This window comes from Ailuropoda melanoleuca, chromosome 5, assembly GCF_002007445.2.
Source record: "Ailuropoda melanoleuca isolate Jingjing chromosome 5, ASM200744v2, whole genome shotgun sequence".
Classification (NCBI taxonomy): domain Eukaryota; kingdom Metazoa; phylum Chordata; class Mammalia; order Carnivora; family Ursidae; genus Ailuropoda; species Ailuropoda melanoleuca.
In genome coordinates, this window is record NC_048222.1 from 89,440,321 (window position 1) to 89,468,133 (window position 27,813).

General features: G+C 36.5%; 1 protein-coding gene across 8 annotated transcripts in view; it reads left to right on the forward strand.

Moving 5' to 3' along the window:
* Positions 1 to 27,813, forward strand: part of DDX60 (DExD/H-box helicase 60) — a 104,625-nt gene that overhangs the window by 47,696 nt on the left and 29,116 nt on the right. For all 8 annotated transcript variants that reach the window (XM_011223595.3, XM_034661404.1, XM_034661405.1 and 5 more), the window contains 11 exons: positions 1,159 to 1,274; positions 2,150 to 2,292; positions 2,379 to 2,488; positions 6,505 to 6,609; positions 7,097 to 7,225; positions 8,252 to 8,376; positions 12,299 to 12,457; positions 15,729 to 15,879; positions 17,360 to 17,512; positions 19,638 to 19,742; positions 26,143 to 26,343. In XM_011223595.3, the coding sequence (XP_011221897.1) occupies positions 1,159 to 1,274; positions 2,150 to 2,292; positions 2,379 to 2,488; positions 6,505 to 6,609; positions 7,097 to 7,225; positions 8,252 to 8,376; positions 12,299 to 12,457; positions 15,729 to 15,879; positions 17,360 to 17,512; positions 19,638 to 19,742; positions 26,143 to 26,343 (1,497 nt within the window). The remainder of the gene's footprint in view (positions 1 to 1,158; positions 1,275 to 2,149; positions 2,293 to 2,378; positions 2,489 to 6,504; positions 6,610 to 7,096; positions 7,226 to 8,251; positions 8,377 to 12,298; positions 12,458 to 15,728; positions 15,880 to 17,359; positions 17,513 to 19,637; positions 19,743 to 26,142; positions 26,344 to 27,813) is intronic.

Genomic DNA, 27,813 nt, shown 5'->3' on the forward strand with positions numbered 1-27,813 from the left:
CATTCAAAGCCTTTGATTCTTTGCTTAGTTTTTGCCAGGGTGTTCTGTCTATTTCTGATAGTGGGATGTTGAGGTCCCCTACTATTAATGTGTTTTTATATTTTATTNTATATTTTTATAATTATATTTAATACATATACTTAAAATATATTTATATAATATGATATATGTTTAATATGTCATATATAAATTTATATTAAATATTTATATATTTGATTTATATATTATATATTTTATTTGTATAATATAGATTTATATAAGATGTAATTTATATATGACATATTTATATAATTATATATTATATTTATATATTCATGTAAAGCATATAAAACATATTTATTAAATATTATATTTATATATCAATTTTATATATGTTATATAGTTATTTATATATATACAGAGCAAGTGGGCTGGCATGATAATGGCAGTAAGGCTGTAGGAGGGCAACCCTGGAGTGGGCAGTCAGTGAAGTCCTTCTCATGGAGTGACATTTGCCTGAACTCTGTAAGCTGAAAAGAGAGGGTTAAGCAGAGGGAATGATACATGTGAAAGCTCTGGGGTAGAAAAGGTGTGTTCAAGGAACACAGAAAAGTCCAGTATGTTCTAAGCAGAGGGGGAGCACTATAGGGCAGAATGACTTGATACGAAGCTAGAGAGGCAAGAAGGGGCCAAGTTATGTCAGGTATAATGCACACCCCGTTAAGGAGTTAACATTCTGTTCCATATGCAAAGGAAGATATTGAAGAAATTGAATTAAGGACATGGACTGATCTAATTTGTCTTTTAGACATATCATTTTGGCTGTGGTTAGAAGAATGTAGGGAGCACTGAGGGAAGCTAGGTGGTAGGGGGATATTGTAATAGTGCAGCTGAGACGTGATGGTGGCTCGGGTGGCAGTAGACATGGAGAGAAATGCATAGATTTGAAAGAAATTTTTGAAGTAAGAGAAAGAGGAATTATTGATGGATTGGTTATGGAGATTGAAGAAAATTTGTGTCAAGATTTTCCATCACCCAATTTGTGGATATTTATATAAACTTGGCATGGTCAATTAAAGGTAACATGAAACTATGTATGATGATTTGAACTTCTGTGTCTTATTTTCCTTTGCCATTTTAAAATAAGCTTTTTAAAGGAGAAATTTTTTTCTTTAATAGGTCCATTGTCTTGGCGGAGAAATTGGAGCAGAAGTCTGGGAGCATCTCCTTGTCATGATCCGATGTCCCTTTTTGGCTCTTTCAGCTACCATAAGTAACCCTGAGCATCTCACTGAGTAGGCATTATGTTCCAATTTGGATAAATGCTTTTCTATTTTAAATTTTATACTTTCTATATAGGTTCTGAAGAGTTTCATAACTTTCTGGTGAGCTTGTTAACTTATCTCTGGCTATTCAAGCAACAGAACATCTACAGTGCCTCTTGGCAGGTGCTCAGAAAGGCCACACTCAATAAAGGAAAATCAAGGACTATCCCAGCCAGATCTGCTATTGAGTAGAAAATTTCTTCCATTCGTCAAAAAAAGTTCACCAGCAGTGATAGATCTATGTTCCTTTTTTTCTTGTCCTTGAGCAAGAAATAAAAAATGAAATAGTATAATGACATCCCCTGCCACAGATCTTGAGATTTCTTCTATTGTCCCACTTTGTAGATGTTTAGAAAGATAGCAAAGCCTTATTAATTGAAAAGCCCATATCATTTTGTCATTGGGATAGATTTTGCCTTGTTGCTATAACAATTATAGCAAAGGCTACTATGTGCCAGGCACTACGCTAAGTGCTTTGCAAATAGTAATTTATCTTAAATACCCAACAGCCCTTATGATTTACTATTTCCATTACTACTATTAAATCGTATTTCTATTACTACTATTATTATTTCCATTTTTATGGAAATAATAGAATATTTTTATGGAATAATAGAATGTGGAAAATGAGGCACAAAGAATGTAAATGTAAATGTGACTCTCAACCGAGAGCCACGGACAGCAGTAAGGAGGCTGGGATTCAGTCTCAGGTAGTCTGCCACCAGGGCCTATTCCTTTAAGTACAGTTTTTAAGGCATGTGAATTTTTCTTTATTTAAAATATTAAATGTCACAGGAATAGTACTATATTACTGCCTACATAATTTGTAAATTTATTTTTTTAAGGTGGCTACAATCAGTAAAACACTACTGGAAACAAGAAGACAATACAATGGGAAAAAATACTGCTTTTAAAAGAAATGCTGGCTGTTATGCCAATTCTCCCAAAGATTACTTCCGAATAAAGGAATCATATAAAGTTAGACTTGGTATGTTTGGAATTTTTCTTTTACTTTAAAGTCATTGCAGTCCTTCTGTGTCCACTGATTTGGAAATTCTTGCTCTTCATTGTTAGTGCTCTATGGAGAGAGATACAACGATTTAGAGAAGCATATATGTTCAATAAAACATCATGACATTTATTTTGATCATTTTCACCCATGTGCCGCACTAACAACGGATCATGTAAGTAATTTTTTAGCCATATTTGTTCTGTGTAATATAAATTACTTGTATATATATTATAATTGAAAAGCTGCCTAGTTGATTCTTAAGAGAATTGTAGTATAGATACTTTATAACAGATATTTAACTTTATTTTTTATTTTGTATATTGAATGTATTTGACATATAGCATAATATAAATTTAAGGTGTATAACATGCTAATTTGCTGTATTTATATATTATAAAATAATTGTAATAGCAATATTTAGCACCTCACATTATATAATTATACTACAATATTACTGTCCATATTTATTATGCCATGCACTAAGTCTCTCTGTTGTAGTTACTCATTGCAAGTTTATGCCTTCAAACAACACTAACCTTAACCTTCCCACCTCACCTTCCCTGAAAATCATTTTACTGTGTTTTTCATGAGTTTGACTTTTAGATTCCACGTATAAGTGATATTATGCTGTTATTTGTCTTTCTCTGCCTGACTTATCTCTGTATAACTTTGCATAATGTGCTCAGGGTACATTCATGTTGTTTCAAATGGCAGGATATCTTCCTTTCTCAGGGTTGAAGAGTATTTATTAACATTGGTTTTTTAAAAGTAACAAAAATAACTTTGTAGTCTTCAATGAACCCTCAGTGGTGTCTGGATCCGCAAAGCTTGAAAATGACTAAAAATTTCAACCTGAAGTTTTTTTGGTTAATTTTATTTGTTCTTGGACATTATCTTGCCCATTTTCCTTCTTGTCAGTACCCATGTCTCTCTGTCCACCTTTGTGACACTATCTCAGTGCGCAACTATACGTGGGCAGCTCCTAGTACGTGTGACTATCTGATCACTGCCAGTTAGGTTAAATAAGGAAAAGACATTTCACTAACGTAACAATCATAACATGATTTTTTGGTAGTGAATCAATAAAGTGGAGATCTTAGGATATCATTTGAGGCATTGGAGTGTCTGTGGAGAAAGATTTCTTAATTTTCCTTGCATATTTCTCTTCCTTTCTCATCCTATTCTTAGGAACGGCCATTCAAGCTCTTATTACCTCTCAAAGTGATGGTCATTAGTTTGCCTTCCTTTCAAAACCTAGCAAGTAGAATATATTCCAAATTCTGTTGTCAGGTTAAACTCCTAAAATGTAATTATGATCTTGCCAAGCCTTAATGGCTTTCCTTTGGAAGTGACTAAATCCACAGCTCCTTGGCTTGGCTTCCTAGGTCTTCTCTGACCTGGCCCCAAAATCTGATGTATTTTACCTGGAGGCCTTCATGATTCGTATTGTTCCTGGAGTATTTCACCACAGATGCCAAATGCCGGTTGTTCAGACCCTGTTTATCTTTTGTGACTCTTCTACTGTGAAACATCTTCAGAGTCCTTCTGTGACTTCCTTAGGTGGATGTCATGCTCTCTCCATAGCACCTTGTCTATATTTCTTGTATGACACCAATTATGATCAGCTTACTGCTAAAGTTGCTTTTATGCATGTCTTCTTTATCTTACTAGAATAACTCCTTGAAGACAAATTCTGTGTCCTCATGAGTTCCTAAAAAACTTGTACATAAAAGATGCTTACTAACTGTATGTTAAGTAAAGATAGCCAACTTAAATCGAGCATTTACTTTGTGTTCTGGGAATTTTACGTATTTTATCTCTTTTAACCATCACAACAGTTTTAGGATGGATGTCTTGTTAATATTCCCATTTTACAAATGAGGAAGTTGAGGCACAGAGCATTTAACTAACTCATTATTGCACCACAAGTAAGTGGTGGGGCCAGGATGCAATCAAGATAGACTCCAGAGCTTGCCCTATCATCACAGTATTCTGAATGATCTATTGGACAAATACCTGAATGAGTGCATGGATGAGAATCATTTTATAGCCTTTGGGCTATGATGCAATGGCTTCTAAAAGCAACTGAATGAATCCTAATCATGGTGATTTTCTAATAAGATTTTATTACAGAAGTTTCTCTTTTGTGTGGCAATGGCCCAATCTGAACCCTAAATAAAACTTAAGTATGGACAAAATTCCTGTGACCTCACACCCCACACTTAGCATACAGATGATAACCCACACATAAATAATAGACTTCTTTTTCTGTCCCTTTCTCTCTGTCTCCTTTTTTCTTTCCCTATTGTCACCTGGCATTTTTAAAACATCATAGTATTTAAAAAATTATTTATTTTGTGTAGGACGTTTCCAGGCTTATCTTTAAGTAGCAATGAGTGCAGTGATTTGGAGTACCTAGCAAGATTGGCATTTTGGTCCAACTGCCTTTCGTCTATTTTCAGTAGCTATTAATGGAGTAACTGGAAAGCAACAGAACTGCTACAGTGTGCTCTGACCCTGTATGACTTCTGCAAAGGTCATGCTGTTGTATGAGTCTTCTTAAGAATTCTGGACTTTTTTTTTAAAGATTTTATTTATTTATTCGACAGAGGGAGAGGCAGCGAGAGAGGGAACACAAGCAGGGGGAGTGTGAGAGGGAGAAGCAGGCTTCCCGCTGAGCAGGGAGCCCAACATGGGGCTCAATCCCAGAACTCTGGGATCACGACCTGAGCCGAAGGCAGATGCTTAATGACTGAGCCACCCAGGAGCCCCAAGAATTCTGGACTTTTGCAGCAGGAATGGAGGATAAACTCAAAGGCTTGGGCATTATTAAATGTGTTTTGATAGCTGTGTGTGAAGCATGTGTTTATATAGTGTGTTTCGTAGAGTAGCAACAATACAAAGCAAGCAGACCTTTCTTGATTTTGTGTAGTATACTTCAGATTAATATGAAAGAACTCAGTGGCAAGAAAAAGCATAATAAATTATGGCAACCGAAAGAGAAGAACCATCCACCCTGATCATTGCCCCTATAGCTTCACCATAGAAATAGTCTGAGAAGGGAAGGGGTGGGACAGGATAAGTAAGCTGGCCTTAATCCAACTGAGGTGAAGGATTGCCCCTCAATCCATATGAGGCTTATTTTTGGCAAAAAAGCAGAGTTTAGCTTTTGCAGCCAATTACCATGCCACAGAGGAGTAGCTGCTCACTCCTGGAGAGCTGTCAGCCCCAGGAAGTCCTTGAAAGAACTGGTGTCTCTTTCTGCTCGGTACAGATCAATTCTTACCATCACTTGGGGCATTAGAGACGATGTGGTTTGCAAAATAGCATCATACTGTAATAGTGTTGTGTTTACAAATGACCTTTTATTTGTTTTCCTTTTCTACGTAGGCTGGCTTAGGTTTTGCCAGTTCATTAGTTACTGTGTAGTGGAGAACAACTGAATTGAATTCCCAGCTTTTAGCCACAGATTTATTAAACTGATTTAAAAAATTTAGACTTATAAGTTGATCATTGACAGTTGAGGCATCAACCACATGCCAGGTATTTCACTAGACTTATTACATACATTATCTAACTTAATTCTTGCAACAAATCTATGGCACAAGCAGAATTGTTGTCCACTTTAGAAATGAAGAAACTCAGGCTTCTATAAAAGGCTAAGAGACTTAAGAAATCACAAGCATTCTAATGACAGAAATAAGATTTATATCTTTTTTTTTAGATTTTATTTTATTTATTTGAAAGACAGAGAGACAGCCAGTGAGAGAGGGAACACAAGCAGGAGGAGTGGGAGAGGAAGAAGCAGGCTCCCAGCAGAAGAGCCTGATGTGGGGCTCGATCCCAGAACTCCGGGATCATGCCCTGAGCCGAAGGCAGACGCTTAAAGACTGAGCCACCCAGGCACCCCCAAAATAAGATTTATATCTTAAAAATTATGCTGGTTTTTGGATTTATCTTACAGATAGTTTTTTAGTTAGGCAAAATAATTTCCCACTTTCAAATAGTATTAATAAGAGAATGATTTTTACATTCCAAAATAACATATTCAGTTACTATATTGACATGGAGTATGTTGATATAATGCAGTCTCGTGTTCAGAGAATTTACACAGGTTCACAGGGCAAAGGACAGAATAGAAAATAGAATGAAAGAATATTAAAATTTTTAATTTTGTTTTAAATGTAGATTGAAAAGTATGGATTCCCTTCTGATCTTACCCTTTCCCCTCGAGAAACCATCCAGCTTTATGATACCATGTTTCAATTCTGGGAAAGCTGGCCCAGGGCCCAGGTAAGTAATAATTACACATTTAATTTGAATTAATTGTATTATAGTGGATGGTAACATTGCTATTCAGAAAGACAAAGTCTCACCCTTTCTGGTCATATGCATCTAATCTTTTAAAATTATAGATAGACTGTTTCCAAAATAAAATCACCCCTTCTCAGATATTCTTCTTGCTAACATATTGTGTTTTATTTTAATGGGGTGTAATGCCATTGAGTTCCTGAAGATATTACTTCTTTCAATTTCTGGGATGCTAGGATATTTTAGTCTTTTACATCATGGATTCATATTCCTTCATTTTCTCATTGTACTCTCCTTTTCTCTTTATGCCCTAGCAGCTGTCTGTTCTCATCTTCTATTTGGTAAAAAGACATTCGATAGTCTGTACTCTCCAGAAGCTTGTAATTCTGTTCAATGAAATGCATAATTGAGAAACATCTTTGGATTTTCTTGCGTGATTTTATTTAATTTTGTGGCATTTCTTTTCAAGGAGTTCGATCCAGACAAATTCATTCATTTTAAGAATAAAATAGTTGTTAAAAAGTTGGATGCTAGAAAATATGAGGAGAGCTTAAAGGCAGAATTCACAAGTTGGATTAAAAATGGCCATACTGAGGAGGTAATTTTCACATGTTTTTGGCAAAACCCTATGTTCCTTGTTTTCTTGAGTTGCATTGTTGTCATCGTCATCATCATCATTATTATTACTATTATTATTTTAGTTTTCAATTTAAATTTTAGGCCTTTAGGCTGAACTGGAAGTCTAGTATTCTGAGATAGAATAGAAAGAGGAAGAGGAAATTGCTCTTTGTTTAATCCTCTGTGCTTTCTCAGTGTTACAACAGACAAGAACAGAGGTGTCACTATCCACAGTCAGAGTTCTTGATGCAGTAAGAGATTGAAACCATAGTAACAGTAGCTCAGAAGAATTTTTTACTCCTTTATCATTTTTGTCTTGGGATTTTTTTCTTTTGTGATTTTTATTTCAATTTGTGGGAACTATTTGTGTATTAAAACCTTCACCTGGGGTCATGTAAGTTTTGCATATTTATATTAAATAAGTTGAGGATGGTCTTTGTATTTCAAAGTTTGTTTTATTGTCACACATTGAGGTTTCTCATTTTGGGTGAGTGACATATATTAGACTTTCTCATTTGAGTTTTTTCCATTACATTTTAACTTAGGTAATCTCCTCCCATTCAGAAACATAATTAATTTACATTTTCTTCCATTTATTTTGTCATTTAAAAACATTCAATTTGAAAGTGGTTTTTTTATACATGCCATGGAGTGAAACTGATTTACCCCAACTTCTGCTGTAGTGGTACCAGCAGTCATTTACTGAACAACCTCTTTCTGACTGATTTGTGATGCCTTACATAAATGCATGTTAAATTGCATATATGTGTGCATGTATATATAGTAATCTTTTTGTTTTTGTTGTTCCATGGTGCATTGATTTGTATATTTCTTTGATGGTTCTTTAAAAAATGTTATATTTTCATAATTATTTTATTATATTTTATTTTAAGGAAGTGCAGAAATATAGATTAGACAACTATGAAAATACTTTAGCCAAAAGTAGTAATTCTTTTCTTTATTATGCAGAATTTAAAACTAATAATTTTTTTATTCGTTGCTGCAGGCCAAAATGGTTCTGAGGAATCTTAGTCCTGAGTCAGTTTCTAGTTCAGAAAACATGATAAGAATGTTTCCACTTCTCGTTGAAAAGCTAAGGAAAATGGAAAAGTTACCAGCATTATTTTTTTTGTAAGTAATTTAATTTAATTAGCTTTTGTTTGTAATTTGTACCAGGCTTATTCTTTTAAGTTGAGGAAAATTACACAAACTTCACTGTTGTAATAAAGTATTCATAACTATTTTTGGTGCTCATTTGTTATTAGAATGCATATTTAAAAATGCACCTTTCTAGTTCAAAAAATATTTAGTTCTTAAAAAATATCAGTTCTTAAAAAATATTTTTACTTGTGCTATTACAAATTACTACCTTTGAATAGTTTCCTACTCCATTTTTTATCTTTTTACTGTAAACTATTATATTTTTATTTAGGTCTTGTAAATTTCCAGTAACTATTGAGGTTCTTTGCAGAAATAAATTGAATGTTTACACATACAAGTATCCCACATAAAATTAAAGTACCCTTACAACATGCTAGCATATTTATTGGTGGGGTATTTTGTTGTTTTTAATTCACAGTTATGAGAACTGTAACTTAGAGACACTGCTATCTTGCTAAAGTTTATATGCTATAGCATAAAAATAGCTTAAAATTGAATGTAATCATCCAGTTTTGGTGAGGCATAAGTTATACCAAAATATATTCATTAAATGGATAATACTCTGTATCCTGGATTAACTTTGATCACATAGTCTGGGATCAGAATAAAATGCTTTCTTTGTTTTAGACAATTTTAAACTACTTTCGGTCATGGAAGTTTAAGTAGGCCACGGATATAAACAAACAAACAAATAAATAAAGGTTCATAATCTTGTTCAGCTGGCAAAGTTTAATGAAAATTTTTACACATAAATAGACATATATTACTGAATCATTATTGGTGATATACATTTAAAATAATGATGATAATTAAACATATGGTTGTGTTTGGAACTTTTGGAGATTGCAATACAATTGTTCCTTTTATCTATGTTGTTGGGACAAGGAAAATAAACTTCTGAACAACAAGAAGTTACACAACTCACCTACTTAACTTTAGAGCATGGCTACAGATTTTAGAAACAAACACAATTTTGTGTATCTGAGATATTCCTGAAAGCCTAACTGCAAAATAGAAATCCAAAAATAACTATTTATTGTTCATGCACACATAAATACTTAAAACATTCAAGAAGTAAAATATTTTCACCCAATGTGTGAAGGAAGTCAAGAGTTACAAACTTCCAGGTAAAAAATAAATAAGTCATGGAGATGTAATGTATAGCATAGCTACTATAGTTAATAATACTGCATTGCATATATGAAGGTTGCTAAGAGATTAGTTCTTAAAAGTTCTTATCACAAGAAAACAAATCCTGTAACTATGTGTGGTAACAGATGTTAATTAGACTGATTGTCGTGATCATTTCACAACATATGCAAATATTGAATCATTCTGTTGTATACCTGAAATTAATATAATGTTGTATGTTAATTGTACTGCAATAAAAAAAAAAAAGGGCAGGGTACAATAGAATGAATAGCGTTTTGTGCACCTGTAAAAGCTTCTTTGGAAACTATACCTAGGAGCACGATCACTATATTTTGTAGTATGGGCAAACTAATGCAATAAATGGAACATGACCTTTTTTTCTAATGTGGCTTCTTAACTTATGTCCCATCAGTAGTTCATGAGGTTCCTATTTCGACCTATCATCACAAGCTTGTGGGATTGGTTTTTATAAATGTTGTCATTCGGTTTCTGTAAAAGCATGTCTTGCTACTGTTGTAATTTGCATTACTCTGATCAGTACTGAAGTTGAGCATTTCTTTCAAGTAATAGTCTTTTAACTTTAATTAAAAATTAATGTTTAATTTTGATGCATTAAAATTCATCAACACTTAAAGGAGAAAATGTTTCACAAAAGCATCATAGATTTAATTTTGCTTGAGGAATTGACTCTTGGCATGCCTATGGAATTTGGGGCTCTCTGCAGAACATACTGTGAAAATCCTTGGTCTTATGCAGTTTGATTTAATCCTAAGTAGCCCCAGATCATCAATAAATCAGGATTTTTTTAGGGCTCAATCAGTACATCTGAGAGCTTATCGAATAATGATTGTCCCTGTCAGCCTTCTCTAGTTTGGTCTCTAGAAAAAAATGTGTGGAGCACGTTTAATGTTTAGTGACACTATCAGTGTGTGCTTAAGAACACACATTTCACGGTCAGGCCCAATTGGGATCCTACCTCTGCTCTCAATTAGTATGGCACTTCTAGACAGCTCCTTAATGGCTTTGAGCCTTAGTTTCTTTATTTGCAAAATGGGGTGATAAAAATTGTAACGCATAGGGTTGGGGTGAGAATTAAATACAAATAAATTACGAAAGCCCTTAATGCAGTATTACAAAATGATATTGACGGAAGTCCAATCTTGATCACATTCATTCTAAGTAGGTTATCAGAGAGACTTAAGAGGAAGAATTATTTCCAAGTGATCTAGATTTTAAACACGAAGTACTATGATGAAAACGATGCTGTTTCATACAGAATGTACACCTAGATGAAGTAAATTGTGTTAAAATAAAAAAAGAAGCAACATGATTTCATGACTAAGAACATGAGCTTGGAGGCCAGACTCTGCCACATACAAGCTGTGGAATAGTGGGCAGATCACTTAATCTGTTTATATATATCCATTTTCTCATCTACGAAATAGGGTTAGTAATAGTGCTTTCCTCATAGGGTGATTGTGAGTACAAAATGGTTCAATATATTTATGATTTGGATACTTATATTTATGGTACTTAAGAGTAGCGTCTGAAAATAGCATGTTTAAGTGTTAAGTGTTTACTAACTTTATTATTTTATTTTCTACCGTATAAAAATTCTTGCCACGTGGCATAGACTGCCATTTATTTAATCCTTACTTCACAAGTATACTAATTTGTTTACTCTTCATCTGGTCTCTGGAAAGAAGTAGTCACAATCCAAAAAGTTAGGGTGAGAACCCAACATTGTCTCCATTCCTGCCTAAGAGCAATATTTTACTGTTTGATCTCATTTATATATAGAATCTTAAAAAGCTGAACTCATAGAAACAGAGAGTAGATTGGTGGTTACCAGGGTCTCAGGGGGTTAGGGATGAGAGAAACGGAGAGATGTTGGTCAGAGGGTACAAACTTCCTGTTATAAGATTAATAAGTTCTGGGGATATAATGTATAGCATGGTGACTATAGCTAACGATACTGTATTTTATCCTTCAAAGTTGCTAAAACGGTAGATCTTAAATCTTTCCAGAATAACACACAAAAGGCAACCACGGGAGGTGATGGATGGGTTAACTAACCTTATTATGGTAATTTGTGATATGCAGATGTATCAAATCATCATGTTGTACACCTTAAACTTCTGCAATGTTACATGTCAATTATATTTCAATAAAACTGGAAAAAAGCAAAGGAGTCTCTAAAATTCACAAAAGATTTGTGAAATCCAAACTTACCCATAAATATATAATGCTAAGGGCCTTTGATTCCATTGGGGGGAGACCTAAATATGAGTGGAATTAAATACAAGAGCAACTACAACAACAATTCAAATAAATAAAAGAGCATAATTCTTTTTTGTTTTTAAACTTCTTTTTCTCGTCTCGGGTTTGGGGGGAGCAATCCATTTTCTGTATATAAATAGAGAAAATCCATTGTTCTCTGTCCCTTACCTGTGGAGTGTCTTACCTACTCTTATAGGAGAAATTTCCATGGGCTGTAATTGTTGTTGCCTCACCGGTAAGGTCTGTACAAGGAGGGCAACTTACAGTTTGCTGTAAGGTAGTTAATAAGGAGTCTGCTGACCCAGAATACCTTGTGTGCCTATTCAGGAGAAAACTCATGAAGATGGATATTAAAAGCTCAACAGGTATATGTCAGGATGTTAAAAGTAGAAGGAAATATGATTTGAATTGTATTTATTATACTGTTTTCAAGGCAAGTGGTCTTTTCATTTGCTTGTAGATTCAGCTTAAGAGACGTGGAACAAACAGCTCAGTGGGTGAGATGTTTCCTGGAGCAAAAGCAGGAGAGACAAAGGCCCCCCGAAGCTGATAAAGAAGCCCATGACATGATTAATAAACTTCGAAAAGTTCAAAAATCCATTGAGAAACAAAAGACAATGTAAGTATTTAATGAAACAGATTAGTGGTTAAAGGGTTAAACTACTCCACAGGTTGAATCAGAAACATATGTTGAATGTGCTACAAAGAAGTTCTAGTTATTGCTCGAACTTATTTGCAAATTGTCTTAATTTGGGTTGGAAAATGGGATAAAGATAAGTGGTCATAATATTTATATCCATATTCTTTAGTTGCATAGATGAGTCCCATTTAAGACTTCAGAGAGGCAGGACCACAGCCTATGAGCTTTGGCGGATTATGTTGCTGACATAGTCATCCCTCAAAATAAGCATGTGTGACTCCAACTCTCAGTCAGTCCTCAGAACAAAGTCAAAACACGTTGTCTTGGGTCACAACATGGAGGTGTCATTGATTTATCATGATGTCACATAAGTGAACATCGAATGAATTTGAAAATTGATTGAAGTGCCGGTGATGGGTAGTAAGGAGGGCACGTATTGCATGGTGCACTGGGTGTTATATGCAAGTAATGAATCCTGGAACTTTATATCAAAAACTAGGGATGTACTGTATGGTGACTAACATAACATAATAAAAAATAACTATAAAAAAATAAAATGAACATAAATGGATTACACAAATTTAAAAAAAAATGTCAGTTCTATGCTTGCTAGAACTTTGCTTTTGACTCCTCTTCCTTGTTCTTATGTCTAATCCTGACAACTCTAGTCCAAGATGTTTATTGTCTCCCTATTGTTCTCTCCATCTTATTTGCTGCCTGGTGTAGATGCTCTTTTTGTCTTCCTTGAATGATTGCAAAGGTCTTCTTTTTAGACTCCAGAGCCTTAGGGTTCACTACTCTCCAGTGTAGCTAACAAGTACTCTTGCTAACATTCAAATTGATTAAATTATTCAATGTTCACTATTCTTCCTTCCTTCTTCTTTGCTTCAACGATAAACTCTAAATTTTTTGGATGTTGTTGGTATGCCAGCAGGTTTTGGGCTTTGCCCTAACTTTTCCAGTTTTACTTCCTACCATTCTCCTCTAATAATACTCAACATTTATGGTTCTTCTTACATGACCTGTTCTTCTTCCTCTGTGTTTTTCCATGATCTGACCCATCTGCTTTAAGTACAATCCTTTCTGATTGCCCTCAAAGCTTACACTCATAATTTTGCTATCTCTTCTCTGAATCTTGCTGTAATTCCCCAGTTAAATTTAGTAATCTTTTTTTCTGTGTTCCTGTTACATATTCAGTATTTAGTAGATCAGCTATTATAATACACTACTGTTATTTTTCACTTGTCTTTCTTTTTCCTACATTATTAGTATTTTCCTCTTTTCATCTGCAGTGCTCAGCACATTGCTTGGCAGGGAATAGTCATTTCATAAATATTTTTAAATGAATCTGCGCATTCAAACTCAGATATTTCTTCAAAGTAGACATAACTTTTACAGCTCCTCTGATTCAGATTTCTCAAATTGTAGAGCAAGCTGTAATTTGCTGCTGACCTTTCTGCTTATCTTCCCTCTGCCTCTTGTGCTGTTTCCTTGGAAGTAGTGCAGGTGAAGAGCCCAGACAGGGACAGCATAGGAAGTATAAACCCCCTCCCCCCCCCTTTTAAAAAAGATTTTATTTACTTATTGGACAGAGAGAGACACAGCGAGAGAGGTAACACCAGCAGGGGGAGTGGGAGAGGGAGAGGGAGAAGCAGGCTTCCCGCTGAGCAGGGAGCCCAGTGCGAGTCTCTATCCCAGGACCCTGGGATCGTAACCTGAGCTGAAGGCAAACGCTTAACGACTGAGCCACCCAGGAGCCCCTAGAAACCTTTTCAGTAACTGATCTTTAGACAACTTTTCTTCAGGGCACTAGGAGCCGTCATTTCAAATTGGATTAGTGACCAATAATTCAAACTATAAAAATATAAAGGGTGCTTTAATACCTTGTTCAGTACCATCATTATATGGAGGGTAAGAGGGGAGCGTGTGTTTTGGAGAGTACCACTCTGGCCCTCTTCTATCTGCATCTGTTTCTATAATGTTAGGAGTCAGTGAATCTTAGGAGGCATGGCCACCTGGAGCTCATTCTCACCCTTTTAAATTCCACATTATTATGGGGCTATATTTGTCAAGGTGAAGGGGAGAACATATTTTATTTGGCAGTTTGTTACCTTGATTTAAAACTTATAGTTAAACAACAATATGTGGGTCTCCATTGGTACTCTGCCTCACGCTCTGCAAACATCAGGGCCAGGCGTTTCCATAGTCATATTATTTTCCCTTGAGTTAAGTGTGATGTTAGTTGGAGGTGGGATACAAGTGAGCTTATCTTCTCATATTTGGAGTTGTCTTATATTCACAGCTAAGAGAAAAGTGAAAAAAATTAAAGAAAGTGTAAGTGATCTGGGTATCTGTAAAAGGCTATTACAGTGAGAGGCAATGGATAATATGGTCTGATGACATAGCCAGGTTTTATGCAACCATGTCTGAGGTAAGATTCCTTAGTAGCACAGTCTGAGATGGGGTTATCTCTGTAAGCAATTTATTGAAAGGTTGCACTGATGAGGGACCTTTCAGAAAGTGAAGGAAGCAAAAATAAAAGGGGAGGGAGAGAAAGTAAAGAAAATATGCATGGATGTGGGTTTTGCTGGAATATTGCCCGAGCCTCATCCAATAGGGAGATCTGGGAGCATCACAGAATTGTCCCAGCTTGGGTCCAGGTGGCTGATTTTTGTACCTCATACTAGTTAATTATTGACCTTAGGCTTCTTCCTCTCTCCCAAGAGAGGTTGTAATCTCACAGGCATTTCTAGGAAGCTCTTGTCAGTTGAGGACAATTCTGCATGGAACAGTATAGCTGAGAACCCTTCCTTAGCAACCAAACTCAGAGCTGTTGTAGCCTCTATCACAAGGAGTGAAGGACAATGGCCTGAAATTGGCAATATGGATCAAGGGGGACTACTTATCTCCAAGGCTGGTGTCATGAAGGCTGAAAAAGGGAAAACGATTACCACTTTAGTAAGGGGACATGAGGTCATCTGGGGAGAAATGGATTTGGTAAGAAGGCTATTTACAGCAGGGAGGGAGGAGAACATTCAGGGAAAATATGGGTACATAGGGAAATGTCTACTGAAGGACCCCAAGTCCCAGAGTCTAATAAGGAAGTGCATTAGGGGGGAAGTCTGGGTCAAAATAGTACAGATGTATATAGGAGTGAATGTCTGGGTGATGAGGGGATCTAGGAAGTCTTGGACTCACTATGGTAGCCAAATCTGACTATTCATTACTTAAAATTTATTTTTATGAACAGGTATGAAAAAAAGCAGAAAATTCCAAGAAAAATGGATCAAAGGCTAATAATACATGAAGGTGAACGTAATAATCTACTCAAGATTTTAGAGAAGAACCTGGAAATCCCTCAGGAGTGCACATATGCTAATCAAAAAGCAATAGACACTGAGGTCGGTGGAATGAAATGCTCCTCCAGGAAATGACTTCACTCATCAGCCATTATTTCTCAGTTATAGACACTGTTGAATGTAATAACTAAATGCAATTTCTAATAGAATAGAATTCTCTTTGTGTGACCTTCTAGTGACACATAACTCTTGAGGGCTCTGCAGAGCATGTCTAAAAGGGACAAGAGAAGTTTTCTAGGTTATTTCTTGCTTGTTAAAAATTAACTCCTGAGAGGGTCTGTCCTTTGATTATTTTTTCTTTCACAGAAAGGCTTTTTCACAACCTGAATTTTAGACTTAATCCCTCATACCTCATTTGAATATTTGGGTACATGTAGTTCAATACTCTTTAAATAATGTACACAGAATTTGTCAAAATCAGAAGCTGTCTATATTATAGTTAAAACATTCTACCAAAAGACATTGAAATATCTAAAAGTGGTATGCCATTTGTTCCTTAAAACTTTTTTTTAACGCAAACAATTCCTGCTTATGGTAGATGAATTTGAAAATACAAATTAGTAACAATAAAAACAATGACATCAATCAGAAGTAATCACTACCCTTCTGGATGAAGCTTTTATATCTTTTTCATTTGCGACTCACACAAACAGTTCTGTTGTATACTTTTTTTGGGGGGGGGGTAAACTTCATAGTTTCTTCCTTTTTAATAACCATGAATTTACATCATCATTTGAATAGCCCCTCAATATTCCATTGCATGGATGACTATACAACTGTCTTCTGCTTTTGGATACTTAGGGTTTTTTCTTTCTTTCTTTCTTTCTTTCTTTCTTTCTTTCTTTCTTTCTTTCTTTCTTTCTCTCTCTCTTTCTTTCTCTTTTTCTTTCTTTTCTTTCTTTCTTTCTTTCTTTCTTTCTTTCTTTCTTTCTTTCTTTCTTTCTTTTTCTTTCTTCTTTTCTCCTTCTCATAAGCAATGTTTATCTTTGTACATAGAACTCTCTACACAAGTGGATTTCCCCCTTAGAGAATGGTTATTTTTTAGGCCATTCGTGACTGATTTACAGTGAGAATTAAGTACTCTCAGACCATATGGGGTAAGGAGCCCTCTCTGCCTTCCTGGAGAAGTCTGTCTCTTTCTCTCTCTCTCTCTCTCTCTCTCTCTCTATCCCTGGGGAGAACTTGTAAGGCTCCAGTAGAGAACTCACTTCCCTCAGGCAAGAGCAGGTCATACACTCACACTTCCTCTGGGTGTTTATCTACTGTTTCGTCAGTACTATTTATCCCTGAAGTGGGGTGAAACAGTGAGAGACAGCTGTTCAAAGATTTGGGAATATTTCCTATAGTTACTGTTGCTGCTGTAAAATGTTCTTTGTACTCATGTAGAATCAATTTTAAGCAGTTGCTTCATTTAGTCAAACTATTACATAGTATGACTTTTACTTCCTTTAAATATTTTATTCTGATTTAAATTAAACTTAGATAAATGATCAAAATCCCTAATACTCTTTATTTCTTTCAGACTTTGCAGATGGTGTTTGATCGAGTAAAATTCTCAAGAAAAGGTGCAGTGCTGAAGGCTTTGGCAGGAAGGGGTATTGGATATCATCACAGCTCTTTAAGCTTCAAAGAAAAACAGTTAGTTGAGATACTTTTTCGGAAAGGATTTATTAGGGTAGGTAAATTTTTTCATTCTAAAAATTGAAGCTGTGTCAGTATGAAAGTGAATGTCCATGAGAGGGGAAAATAGTAACTTTTTTTCCTCATCTAATTATATCTTTTATTTATTTATTTTTTTACAGCTCATGATGTCACTGCATATTCTTACATCTCATTTAATTGAGGGAGGGGGTTTGAAATGTATCATTCAGTTTATCTCTTTTTCTAGAATTAAAATATTCCCTAAACAGATACTTTTCCAAATATTTCTGTAACGAAGTATACCTATTATGATCTTGGAACAACAATTCCTTGCTTTTTCATTTATAATATCTGGGGAATTTTATCAGCTGTTCATATAATTTTTGTTACAGACATCCTTTCGTGGGCTTACAGGACACTTATAATAGGTTTTGGTCAAATCTTTTCTCATTGTAATAGCTGAAGTAAGAGCAACAATATATCACTTCCTCAGGGCCCCCTGCATATTTTGGCAGTTTTTAGATGAGTCACTCCTAAAAGCTCTCTCCCCATCACTGATAGTGCACAAGAGGAAGATTACCTTAAACAACTTGAAAACCAACTCCTATTATGCTTTATTTAGTATGTTACATGAGGATGCATGGGGATAGTTTGGATAAATCTACAATGAGGATTAATATAATTTCTTAGTTTAGATCTTGAGTAATATTTAAGAATAGCCTCTGAGTTTTTAAAATTACCTGTATCAGATTTTTTGTATAATGTATATTAAATTTGTGTATGCGAGAGAGAGCACAAAAGCAGGGGGTTGGAGAGAGAGGATACTACTGTAGGTAGTATTTTTTTTTTAAGATTTTTATTTATTTTAGAGAGAGAGAGAGCACAGAGGGAGAGGGAGTGGCAGAAGCAGACTTCCCACTGAGCAGAGAGCCTGATGTGGGGCTCGGTGTGGATCATGACCTGAGCTGACGGCAGATGCTTAACTGACTGAGTCACCCAGGCACCCCTCTAGTTATTGACTTTTAAAGTAAATAAGTAACTTGTTATTAGTTAAGAGAAAAGCTAAGCAAAGTTGTTAATAATATATTTTGGTTTTTATCCAGATTAAAAAATTACCTTTTAACTTTCTTCCACATTTTGCCTTCAGCTCAGGTCTTGATCCTGGGGTCCTGGAATTGAGTTGTGAGTCTGGCTCCCTGCTTGGCAGGGAGTATGCTTCTCCCCCTCCTTCTGCCCCTCCTCCCTCCTCAAGCTGTCTCTCTCTCAAATAAATAAATATAATCTTTTTAAAAAAATGTCAATAACTAGAGACAAAATTTTCTACATGCTTATAAATTGAGGAAAAGACACACACCTATTTTGACGGGCTTATCTTGTGTCTAAAATAGTATATGTTAAATACTAGTGGCTTAATTAATGTTAGTTTAATGAATGAATAATTAGGTCACTCTAGAAAAGGCATTATGGAAATAATAATAGCTTTGTTATAGAGAACACATTTTGAAGAAAGGTATTTATTCTACTTAAAGTATAAATTTAATGTTCTTACTTTTCCCATTTTTGTTTTTATTAAAGAACTTTAGAAAAATACATAATAAATGATGTGTTTCATTTTCACAGATGTATAGATCTCAGTTACAGAATAATTAGAGAAAATTATTAAACATTAGCACTAAGCCATGGCATATATGACAATCAACGTAAAGAGAAAGAGAGGGCCTTTAGAAATACCCAACATTATATGAGAAAATGAGCAAATTTGGATCATTTAAGAAACTTAAAATTTGCCCTACTCCCTTTTTGGTCATTCAGGAGGGGCGGAATGAAACTGTGGTTTTTGTTTATTACAAGCTATGTTATCTCCATAGAAATAACCTTCACAAATAAATTGTAGTGGAGGGAGTAGGCAATTGCCAAGAAGAGGGTTTGTAAAAGTATTATTACCCTGCCATGAGGAAATTCCCTTTTTTAATCATTCATTAAGAAATAGTTACTGAATACCTGTCACATGCCAGGTACTTTTGTCAGTGTGGAGATACAATAGCGTATAGGGCATCTCTGGCTTTCCCACTGGGGTTCGATTGAAGTGCAGAGATTTTCAGTAACTATATGGAATTCTACTGAATGCTATTTCATGAATTGTTTTATTCTCTTTCTAGGTGGTGACAGCTACTGGGACACTTGCTTTAGGAGTCAACATGCCTTGTAAATCTGTGGTGTTTGCTCAAAACTCAATCTATCTGGATGCTTTAAATTATAGACAGGTATTGCCATATGCATACACTCACTATTGCATTATGAAAATATGGCCATAAAATGGTAAAAAATGTGAGCTGTCAGTTTATGAACATATTGCACAAATCCCACAAGTTCATTTTTTCTTTTGTTTCTGTTGCCTTTGGAGATGCGTCATGAACAAAGTTGCTGTGTCCGATGTCAAAGAGGTTGCATCCTATGTTCTCCTATAGGATTTCAATGGATTCCTGCCTCACATCAAGGTCTTTCATCCATTTGGAGTTTATCTTTGTGTATGGTGTGAGAGAGTGGTCAAGTTTCATTCTTTTTGCATACAGCTATCCAATTTTCCCATCACCATTTATTGAAGAGACTCTTTTTTCCACTGGATGTTTTTTCCTGCTTTGTCAAAGATTAGTTGCCCAAAGAGCTGAGGGTCCATTTCTGAGTTCTCTCTTCTGTTCCATTGGTCTATGTGTCTGTTTTTGTGCCAATACCATGCTGTCTTTGTGATCACAGCTTTGTAGTATAGCTTGAAATCCAGCAACGTGATGCCCCCAGCTTTGTTTCACCTTTTCAACAGTCCCTTGGCGATTCGGGGCCTTTTCTTGTTCCACACAAATTTAAGGGCTGTTTGTTCCAGTTCTTTGAAAAATGTCATTGGTATTTTGATTGGGATGGCATTGAAAGTGTAGATTGCTCTGGGTAGCATAGACATTTTAACTATGTTTATTCTTCCGATCCATGAGCATGGAATATTTTTCCATCTTTTTGTGTCTTCTTCAATGTCTTTCAAGAGTGATTTGTAGATCTATATTCTATAGATCGTTTACCTGTCTGGTTAAATTAATTCTGAGATAACATATGATTTTTGGTGCTATTGTAAATGGAATGGGTTCCCTAATTTCTCTTTCTTCAGTCTCATTGTTCATGTATGGAAATGCAACTGATTTCTGGGCATTGATTTTGTATCCTGCCACATTGCTGAATTGTTCTATAACTTCTAATAGTTTGGGAGTGGATTCTTTTGGGTTTTCCATATAGAGTCTCATGTCATCTGCGAAGAGAGACATTTTGACTTCTTCTTTGCCGATTTGGATACCTCTGATCCCTTTTTGTTGTCTGATTGCTGTTGCAAGGACTTCTAGTACTATGTTGAATAATAATGGCGAGAGTGGGCATCCTTGTCATGTTCCTGATCTTAAAGGAAAGGCTTTCAGCTTTTCCCCATTGAGAATTATATTCGCTATAGGGTTTTCATAGATGGTTTTCATGAAATTGAGGAATGTAACCTCTATCCCTACACTCTGAAGGGTTTTAATCAGGAAAGGATGCTGTATTTTTTCAAATGCTTTTTCTTCATCAATTGAGAGGATCATATGGTTCTTGACTCTTTTCTTGTTGATATGATCTATCACACTGATCGATTTGCGAATGTTGAACCACCCTTGCATCCCAGGGATGAATCCCACTTGGTCATGATGGATAATCCTTTTAATGTACTGTTAGATCCTATTAGCTAGGGTCTTGTTGAGGATTTTGGCGTCCATATTCATCAGGGATATCAGTCTGTAAATCTCCTTTTTGATGGGGTCTTTGCCGTTTGGGGATCAAGGTAATACTGGCCTCAAGAATGAGTTTGGTAGTTTTCCTTCTGTTTCTATTTTTTGAAACAGCTTCAGGTGAATAAGTATTATTTCTTCTTTGAATGTTTGGTAGAATTCCCCAGGGAATCCGTCAGGCCCCAAATTCTTGTTTTTGGGGAAGTTTTTTTTTTTTAGAAGATTTTATTTATTTATGTGACAGAGAGACAGCCAGTAAGAGAGGGAACACAGCAGGGGGAGTGGGAGAGGAAGAAGCAGGCCCCCAGCGGAGGAGCCCAATGTGGGACTCGATCCCGGAATGCCAGGATCGCACCCTGAGCTGAATGCAGATGCTTAATGACTGCACCACCCAGGCGCCCCTTTGGGGAAGTTTTTGATCACTGCTTCAATCTCTTCATAATTAATCGGTCTGTTTAAATAATCAATATCTTCCTGTTTTGGTCTTGGTAGTTTATAGGTTTCCAGGAAGGCATCCAGTTCTTCCAGGTTGTTTAATTTATTGGCATAAAGCTGTTGGTAAAAGTTTCTAATGACCTTCCTATTTCATTGGTGTTGGTCGTGATCTCTCCCCTTTCATTCATAATTTTATTAATTTGGGTCCTTTCTCTATTCTTTTGAATAAGTCTGGGCAGTGGCTTATCGATCTTCTTTATTCTTTCAAACAACCAGTTTCTAGTTCTGTTGATATGCTCTTCTGTGCTCCTGGTTTCTAATTCATTGATTTCTGCTCTAATCTTGATCACCTGCCTTCTCGTGTGTGGGTTAGGCCTGTTCTTCTATTCCAGCTCCAGTTTCTTAAGGTGAGAATATAAAAACTACATTTTTGATTTTTCTCTTCTTTTGAGTGAGGCTTGGATGGCTATGTATTTTCCTCTTAGGACTGCCTTTGCAGTGTCCCACAGGTTTTGGATCGATGTGTTTTCATTTTCATTGGTCTCCAAAAATTGCTTAATCTCCTTCTTAATTCCCTGGTTTACCCAATCATTCTTGAGCAGGATGGTTCTTAGTTTCCAAGTGTTTGAGTTTCTTCCAAATTTTTCCTTGTGATTGAGTTCCAGTTTCAAAGCATTGTGGTCTGAGAATATGCAGGGAATAATCTCAGTCTTTTGGTATCGGTTGAGACCTGTTTTGTGACCCATTATATGGTGTATTCTGGAGAAAGTTCCATGTGCATTAGAAAGAATAGGTATTCTGTTGTTCTGGGGTATAGTGTTCTATATATATCTATGAGGTCCATCTGGTCCAGTATGGCATTCAAAGGTCTTGTTTCTATCTTGATTTTCTGCTTAGGTGATCTATCTATTGCCGAGAGCAGAGTGTTGAAGTCCCCTACTATTAACATATTATTATCTATATGTCTCTTTGTTCTGGTTAAGAGTTGGCTTGTGTATCTAGCTGCTCTCCTGTTGGGGGCATAGATATTTATAATTGTCATATCTACTTGTTGGATACATCCTTTAAGAATAATATAGTGTCCTTCTGTATCTCTAACTACAGTCTTTAGTTTAAAATCTAATCTGTCTGATATGAGAATTGCTACCCCAGCTTTCTTTTGAGGTCCATTGGCATGAAAAATGGTTTTCCATCCTTTCACTTTCAGTCTGGATGTACGTTTAGGTTCAAAATGAGTCTCTTGTAGACAGCAAATGGACGGGTCATGCCTTTTTATCCAATCTGCAACCCTGTGGCATTTTATGGGAGCATTTGGCCATTCACATTGAGAGTGATTATTGAGAGATATGATTTTAATGATGTCATGTTGCCTGTGAAGTCTTTGTTTCTATAGATTGTAAATTTCTGTTCTGTATCACTCTTGGGGCCTTTTTACTTTTATAGAACCCCCCTTAATATCTCATGTAGAGTTGGTTTGGTGGTTATGAATTCTTTCAATTTCTGCCAATCCTGGAAGGTCCTTATCTCTCCATCAATTCTGAATGATAGCCTTGCTGGATAAAGTGTCCTTGATTGCATGTTCTTGCAACCTTGCCAACCCTTCCTGGCCTGCCAGGTCTCTGTAGATAGGTCTGACGTTATTCTGATATTCTTCCCTCTGTACGTAAGGATTTTCTTCCTCCTGAGTGCTTTCAATACTGTATCCTTGGATCTAGTATTTGCAAATTGCACTATGATGTGACATGGTGTAGGTCTGTTCTCATTGATATTGGGAGGGGTCCTCTCTGCCTCTTGGACACGAATACTTGTTTCCTTTGTCAAATTAGGGAAGTTCTCAGCTACAATTTGTTCAAATATCTCTTCTAGACCTCTCTCTTTCTCCACCCCCTCGGGGATGCCAATGATTCTGACATTGGAACGTTTCATTGAGTCAGTAATCTCCCATAACCTACATTCTTGAGATTGAATTTTTTTGAGCCAAGTTTCCATTTTTACTTTCTCTTCTACCATCCCATCCTCTAATTCATGAATTCGTTCTTATGCCTCATTTACGCTGGCCATCAGAGCGTCTAGTTTAGACTGCATTTGATTCATAGCATTTTTAATTTCTTCCAGATTCTTTCTCATTTCCGCCCTTAGAGATTCTATATTCTCGTTAATATTTTCGTTAATATTTTTTTCAAGCCTACACATTATCTTGACCATTGTTACTCTGAACTCCATTTCTGACAATTTGGTTATATCCGTATCCATCAGTTCTGTGGCAGAGGCCACAGACTCATTATCTTTTCTTTGCTGGGGGGGATTTCTCCTCCTCGTCATTCTGATGAGGAGAGGTTGCAGGGATGGCCAGAACCCAAATTATTGACCAGGAATGGGGCAGTGCGCACTTGTTTTATAGGGACCTTAGGGATGTGGGCTTCTTGATTTTTCAGCCTGCCTTCTGGGGGAGGGGACTGCCTCTCTGATACTCAGGCAACCCTGTTTGGGTAGAGTCGCCCCGTCCCCTGTGAAGGGGATGGGGATGGGCACGATGTGAGCTGATTTCCAGGCTTTTGTTCTCTGGCAGCTTTCCCTGGCAGTTTTCTGTGACTCTTCTGAGAGTCAGAGCAGCAGTGGCCGTATTCTAGCCTCAGTCTCAGAACAGAGAGATCGCAGTCTGCTCTTCACTGAGCTCTCCTGGCCACTTTAACTCTGTTTCTGTCGGTGCTGTTAAAAACCCCACAGTGTCCTGGGTTGTGCGCCCCACAGCCACTTTCCCAGGCCTCACTTCCAGGGCCGGCAGGTTTCTGTCCTTTGTGCTTCTAACACTGCCAGCTGCCCCCAGTTCCTGCTCACGTTCCTGAGCTCCCTATTTCAGTGTGGTAAGCACCCGCCCCAGAGCGCCGGTTTTCAGTCTGGTCGCGCACGCGCTCGCGAGCTCCCGGTCAGTCTGGTTCCAGTGAGTGCTCTGGGGCTCCGGTTTTCAGTCTGGTTGTGCGTGCGTTCCCTGGCTCACAGTCTCAGTCTGCTTTCTCGTGGATGCCGGTCCGGGAGTCTGGCCTGCTCCCCATTGCAGGTGGCTAGTGCTCCCGGTGCCCGAACGCCACGGCTCCCTCCCCCTTCTGTTTATCTTCTGATATCTGTGCATGGATTCATGGCTCCCCATTTCGTACCTCAATACTCAGTGCTGGAGATGTTCGTTAGTAGAGAACCAGATGTATCTTCCTACATCTTGGGCTGATTTCGTGGGTGTTAAGGATTGTCCAGCTCCATTCAGGGGATCAGCTGAAAAAAGGGTCCCCTACTCCTCTGCCATCTCCCCCCGCCCCTGCCTTGCAATTTCTGTCTTCACTATCTCTCATCAGACATTCTTGGCCTTGTATTATTAAAACTGTTCTTTTGATTTTCAATTCTTCTTACTTTGCTATGTCCTGTATACAGTACAGTTTGTCTTCATATGGCTTCCCTGCTCGGGAATATTTGATGAATATTTCTGCTAGCAGCAGCAAACTTAGGTATCAGCCAACATTCAAGTTTTTATCAAAATGCCCCCCTCTCTTTCTCTCTAAACTCTTACTTCTTATTCTTGTAGGACTTGTTCCTATCCAATGTAACACCCCTCTTATTTCCCACAACTTTACTAATGCCTGTTCTTCTGATCTCTCCTCCTGGGGCTGTGTTCTGCATGAGCTCTCCTCTCCAGTATCGTTTCTGGGAATCATATAGTTAGGGTTCTCCAGAACCCTATGTGTTATGACGTTTCAGATGATGAACTTGGGAGTCAAAATGCCAGGGTGTGACTTGGATCTTCCACTTTCTGGTGTTTGACTATAGACAAGTTTCTTCTATCTGTCATGTCCCTATTTCTACATTGTAAAATGGAGATAATGATTATATTTATGTCATACAGTTGGTGGGAGGTCTGTATAAAAACAGTTCAAAGGATTTAGCACATTCTAAGCACTTAATATATGAGAACTAGTACAACTTCTATAAAGAAAGAGTTTGTTTTCTACAAGTAGAATTTCTGAATTTTATTTTACTCACGTATTCCTCAATTTGTGCACAATTTTTTTGGTGATCTGTAATGCAACACACTGGTGTGTGAGAACAGAATGAGGGAGAGGAAGTGGGAAAGGAGAGAATTGGTGTAATTAGTTCAGCTATAAGTGAATTTGAAATTAGGGTCTAGTCTTCTTCATCTATATATCATGATATAAATATATAGTACAATTTTTGGCATGAAATAAGTACATAATAATGATAAATGTCTCATTCTTAGCTCTGTCTTAAATTTCCTAAATGCTACACCATTGGATTTTAGTTTCAGTTTATTTAATGGTTGAACATATGCATGATTTACTTGCTCCAACCCTATGGAAAAGGCTCAATTGGATGATGGAGAAAGTATTTAGGGAAATATTACTTTGTGATTCTCTTCTGTTTCCAGATGTCTGGACGTGCTGGAAGACGAGGTCAAGACCTGCTGGGAGATGTATATTTCTTTGATATTCCATTGCCCAAAATAGAAAAACTCATTAAATCCAATGTTCCTGAACTGAAAGGACAGTTTCCTCTCAGCATTACACTGGTCCTGCGACTCATGCTGCTGGCCTCCAAGGGAGATGACCCAGAGGATGCCAAAGCAAAGGTACTGTGCTTGACATTTTCTGACGTAGAGTCTTCACTACTAGCTTGGCTGTGGTTAGGTTTGCTCTTCTTTAGAAGTCTATAGCAATAACTTTTCAGTTTCATCAGTTTTGTATGCTTTGCAATGTCTTGCATAGTATAGGGTTGGTGCAGAGTGGGAGAATAATAATTCATTTTGTTTGTCTCCTCTATCAGTCATTGAATTTGTGCTGGATGGGCATTTGGAATTAAAGATTACTTTTTTCATGTGTGATCGATGTTGCCCTATAGTAGTTAAAGGTGCTGGCTATCTTTATTTTATTTTATTTTATTTTATTTTATTTTATTTTATTATTTTATTTTTAAAAGATTTTATTTATTTACTCAGAGAGACAGAGAGCATGAGCGGGGGAAGGGGCAGAGGGAGAGGGAGAGAGAGTCTTAAGCACAGTCACTTCTGAGCACAGAGCCTGACACGGGGCTTGATCTCATGACTCTGAGATCATGACCCAGCTGAAATCAAGAATCAGACATTCAACCCACTGAGCCACCTAGGCACCTCTGGCTGTAGATTTTAAAAGATCTGGGTTAGATTCCATTTTCAAAAGGAACAAGATTTGTTGTGATCATTTGGTAATAAAAGAGTTTATTTTTTGTAAAAAACAAAGTAACCCAAATTCACCAAAGAGTATTTAGATAATGCAAAAGGCTGAAAGAAAGCAAAAGCCGTACCAGGTTTCATTATCCAAAGACAGTCATATTATCATTTTGGTAATTTGACCTAGGTGTACATTTGTTTTTCAAACACTGATATATTTGATTAGACATTGATTGATACGATTGTAAACTTTTCCTGAAGTTTTTGCTGAGATAAATATTTTGTGTCTAATGTCACAATGAAAAATTTAAAAATCATAATAAAACAATTTGGTTTTCATCCTTATGAAGATGCATTGTTTTTTTATATTGATTAGTATGACCGATTAAATCAGATACGGTTAGTCGATGTGAGGAATCTTTCAGGCCTTTCCTGATGAGTTGGCCTGGTGTTGCTTATGGTCTTACAGAGCAGGCACATATCCTTTAAGACCAAACTTCCCCATTTCTGTATTTCTAATTTTTACTTCTGTGTAAGAGAGAAGACTACATCTTTTAGCAAGCTTTTAAAGATTTTTAAAGAAAGGTTATTGGAGTGGTTTATTTTCTTTGCCTTGGCATATTTGAGAAGATCTGTCTGTAATCTTTAGACATAAAAAGCTCAAATACGGAATAAAATTCTTAGAATATTCTCTATACTCATCACATCAAACTAAGTTTCATTTCCTCTTGCATGTACTGTTACAGTGGATAGAGTCTTTTACTCTTCCCTAGTGGAGCCATGTAATTCCTGTTTTCTTGTAGGTAATTTGATTTTTTTCTGCCTATGTATTTATATGACTCTTTTAAAAAAAACTCCTTATATTTCGAATTCTTTTCCCCAGGATTTTCTGTT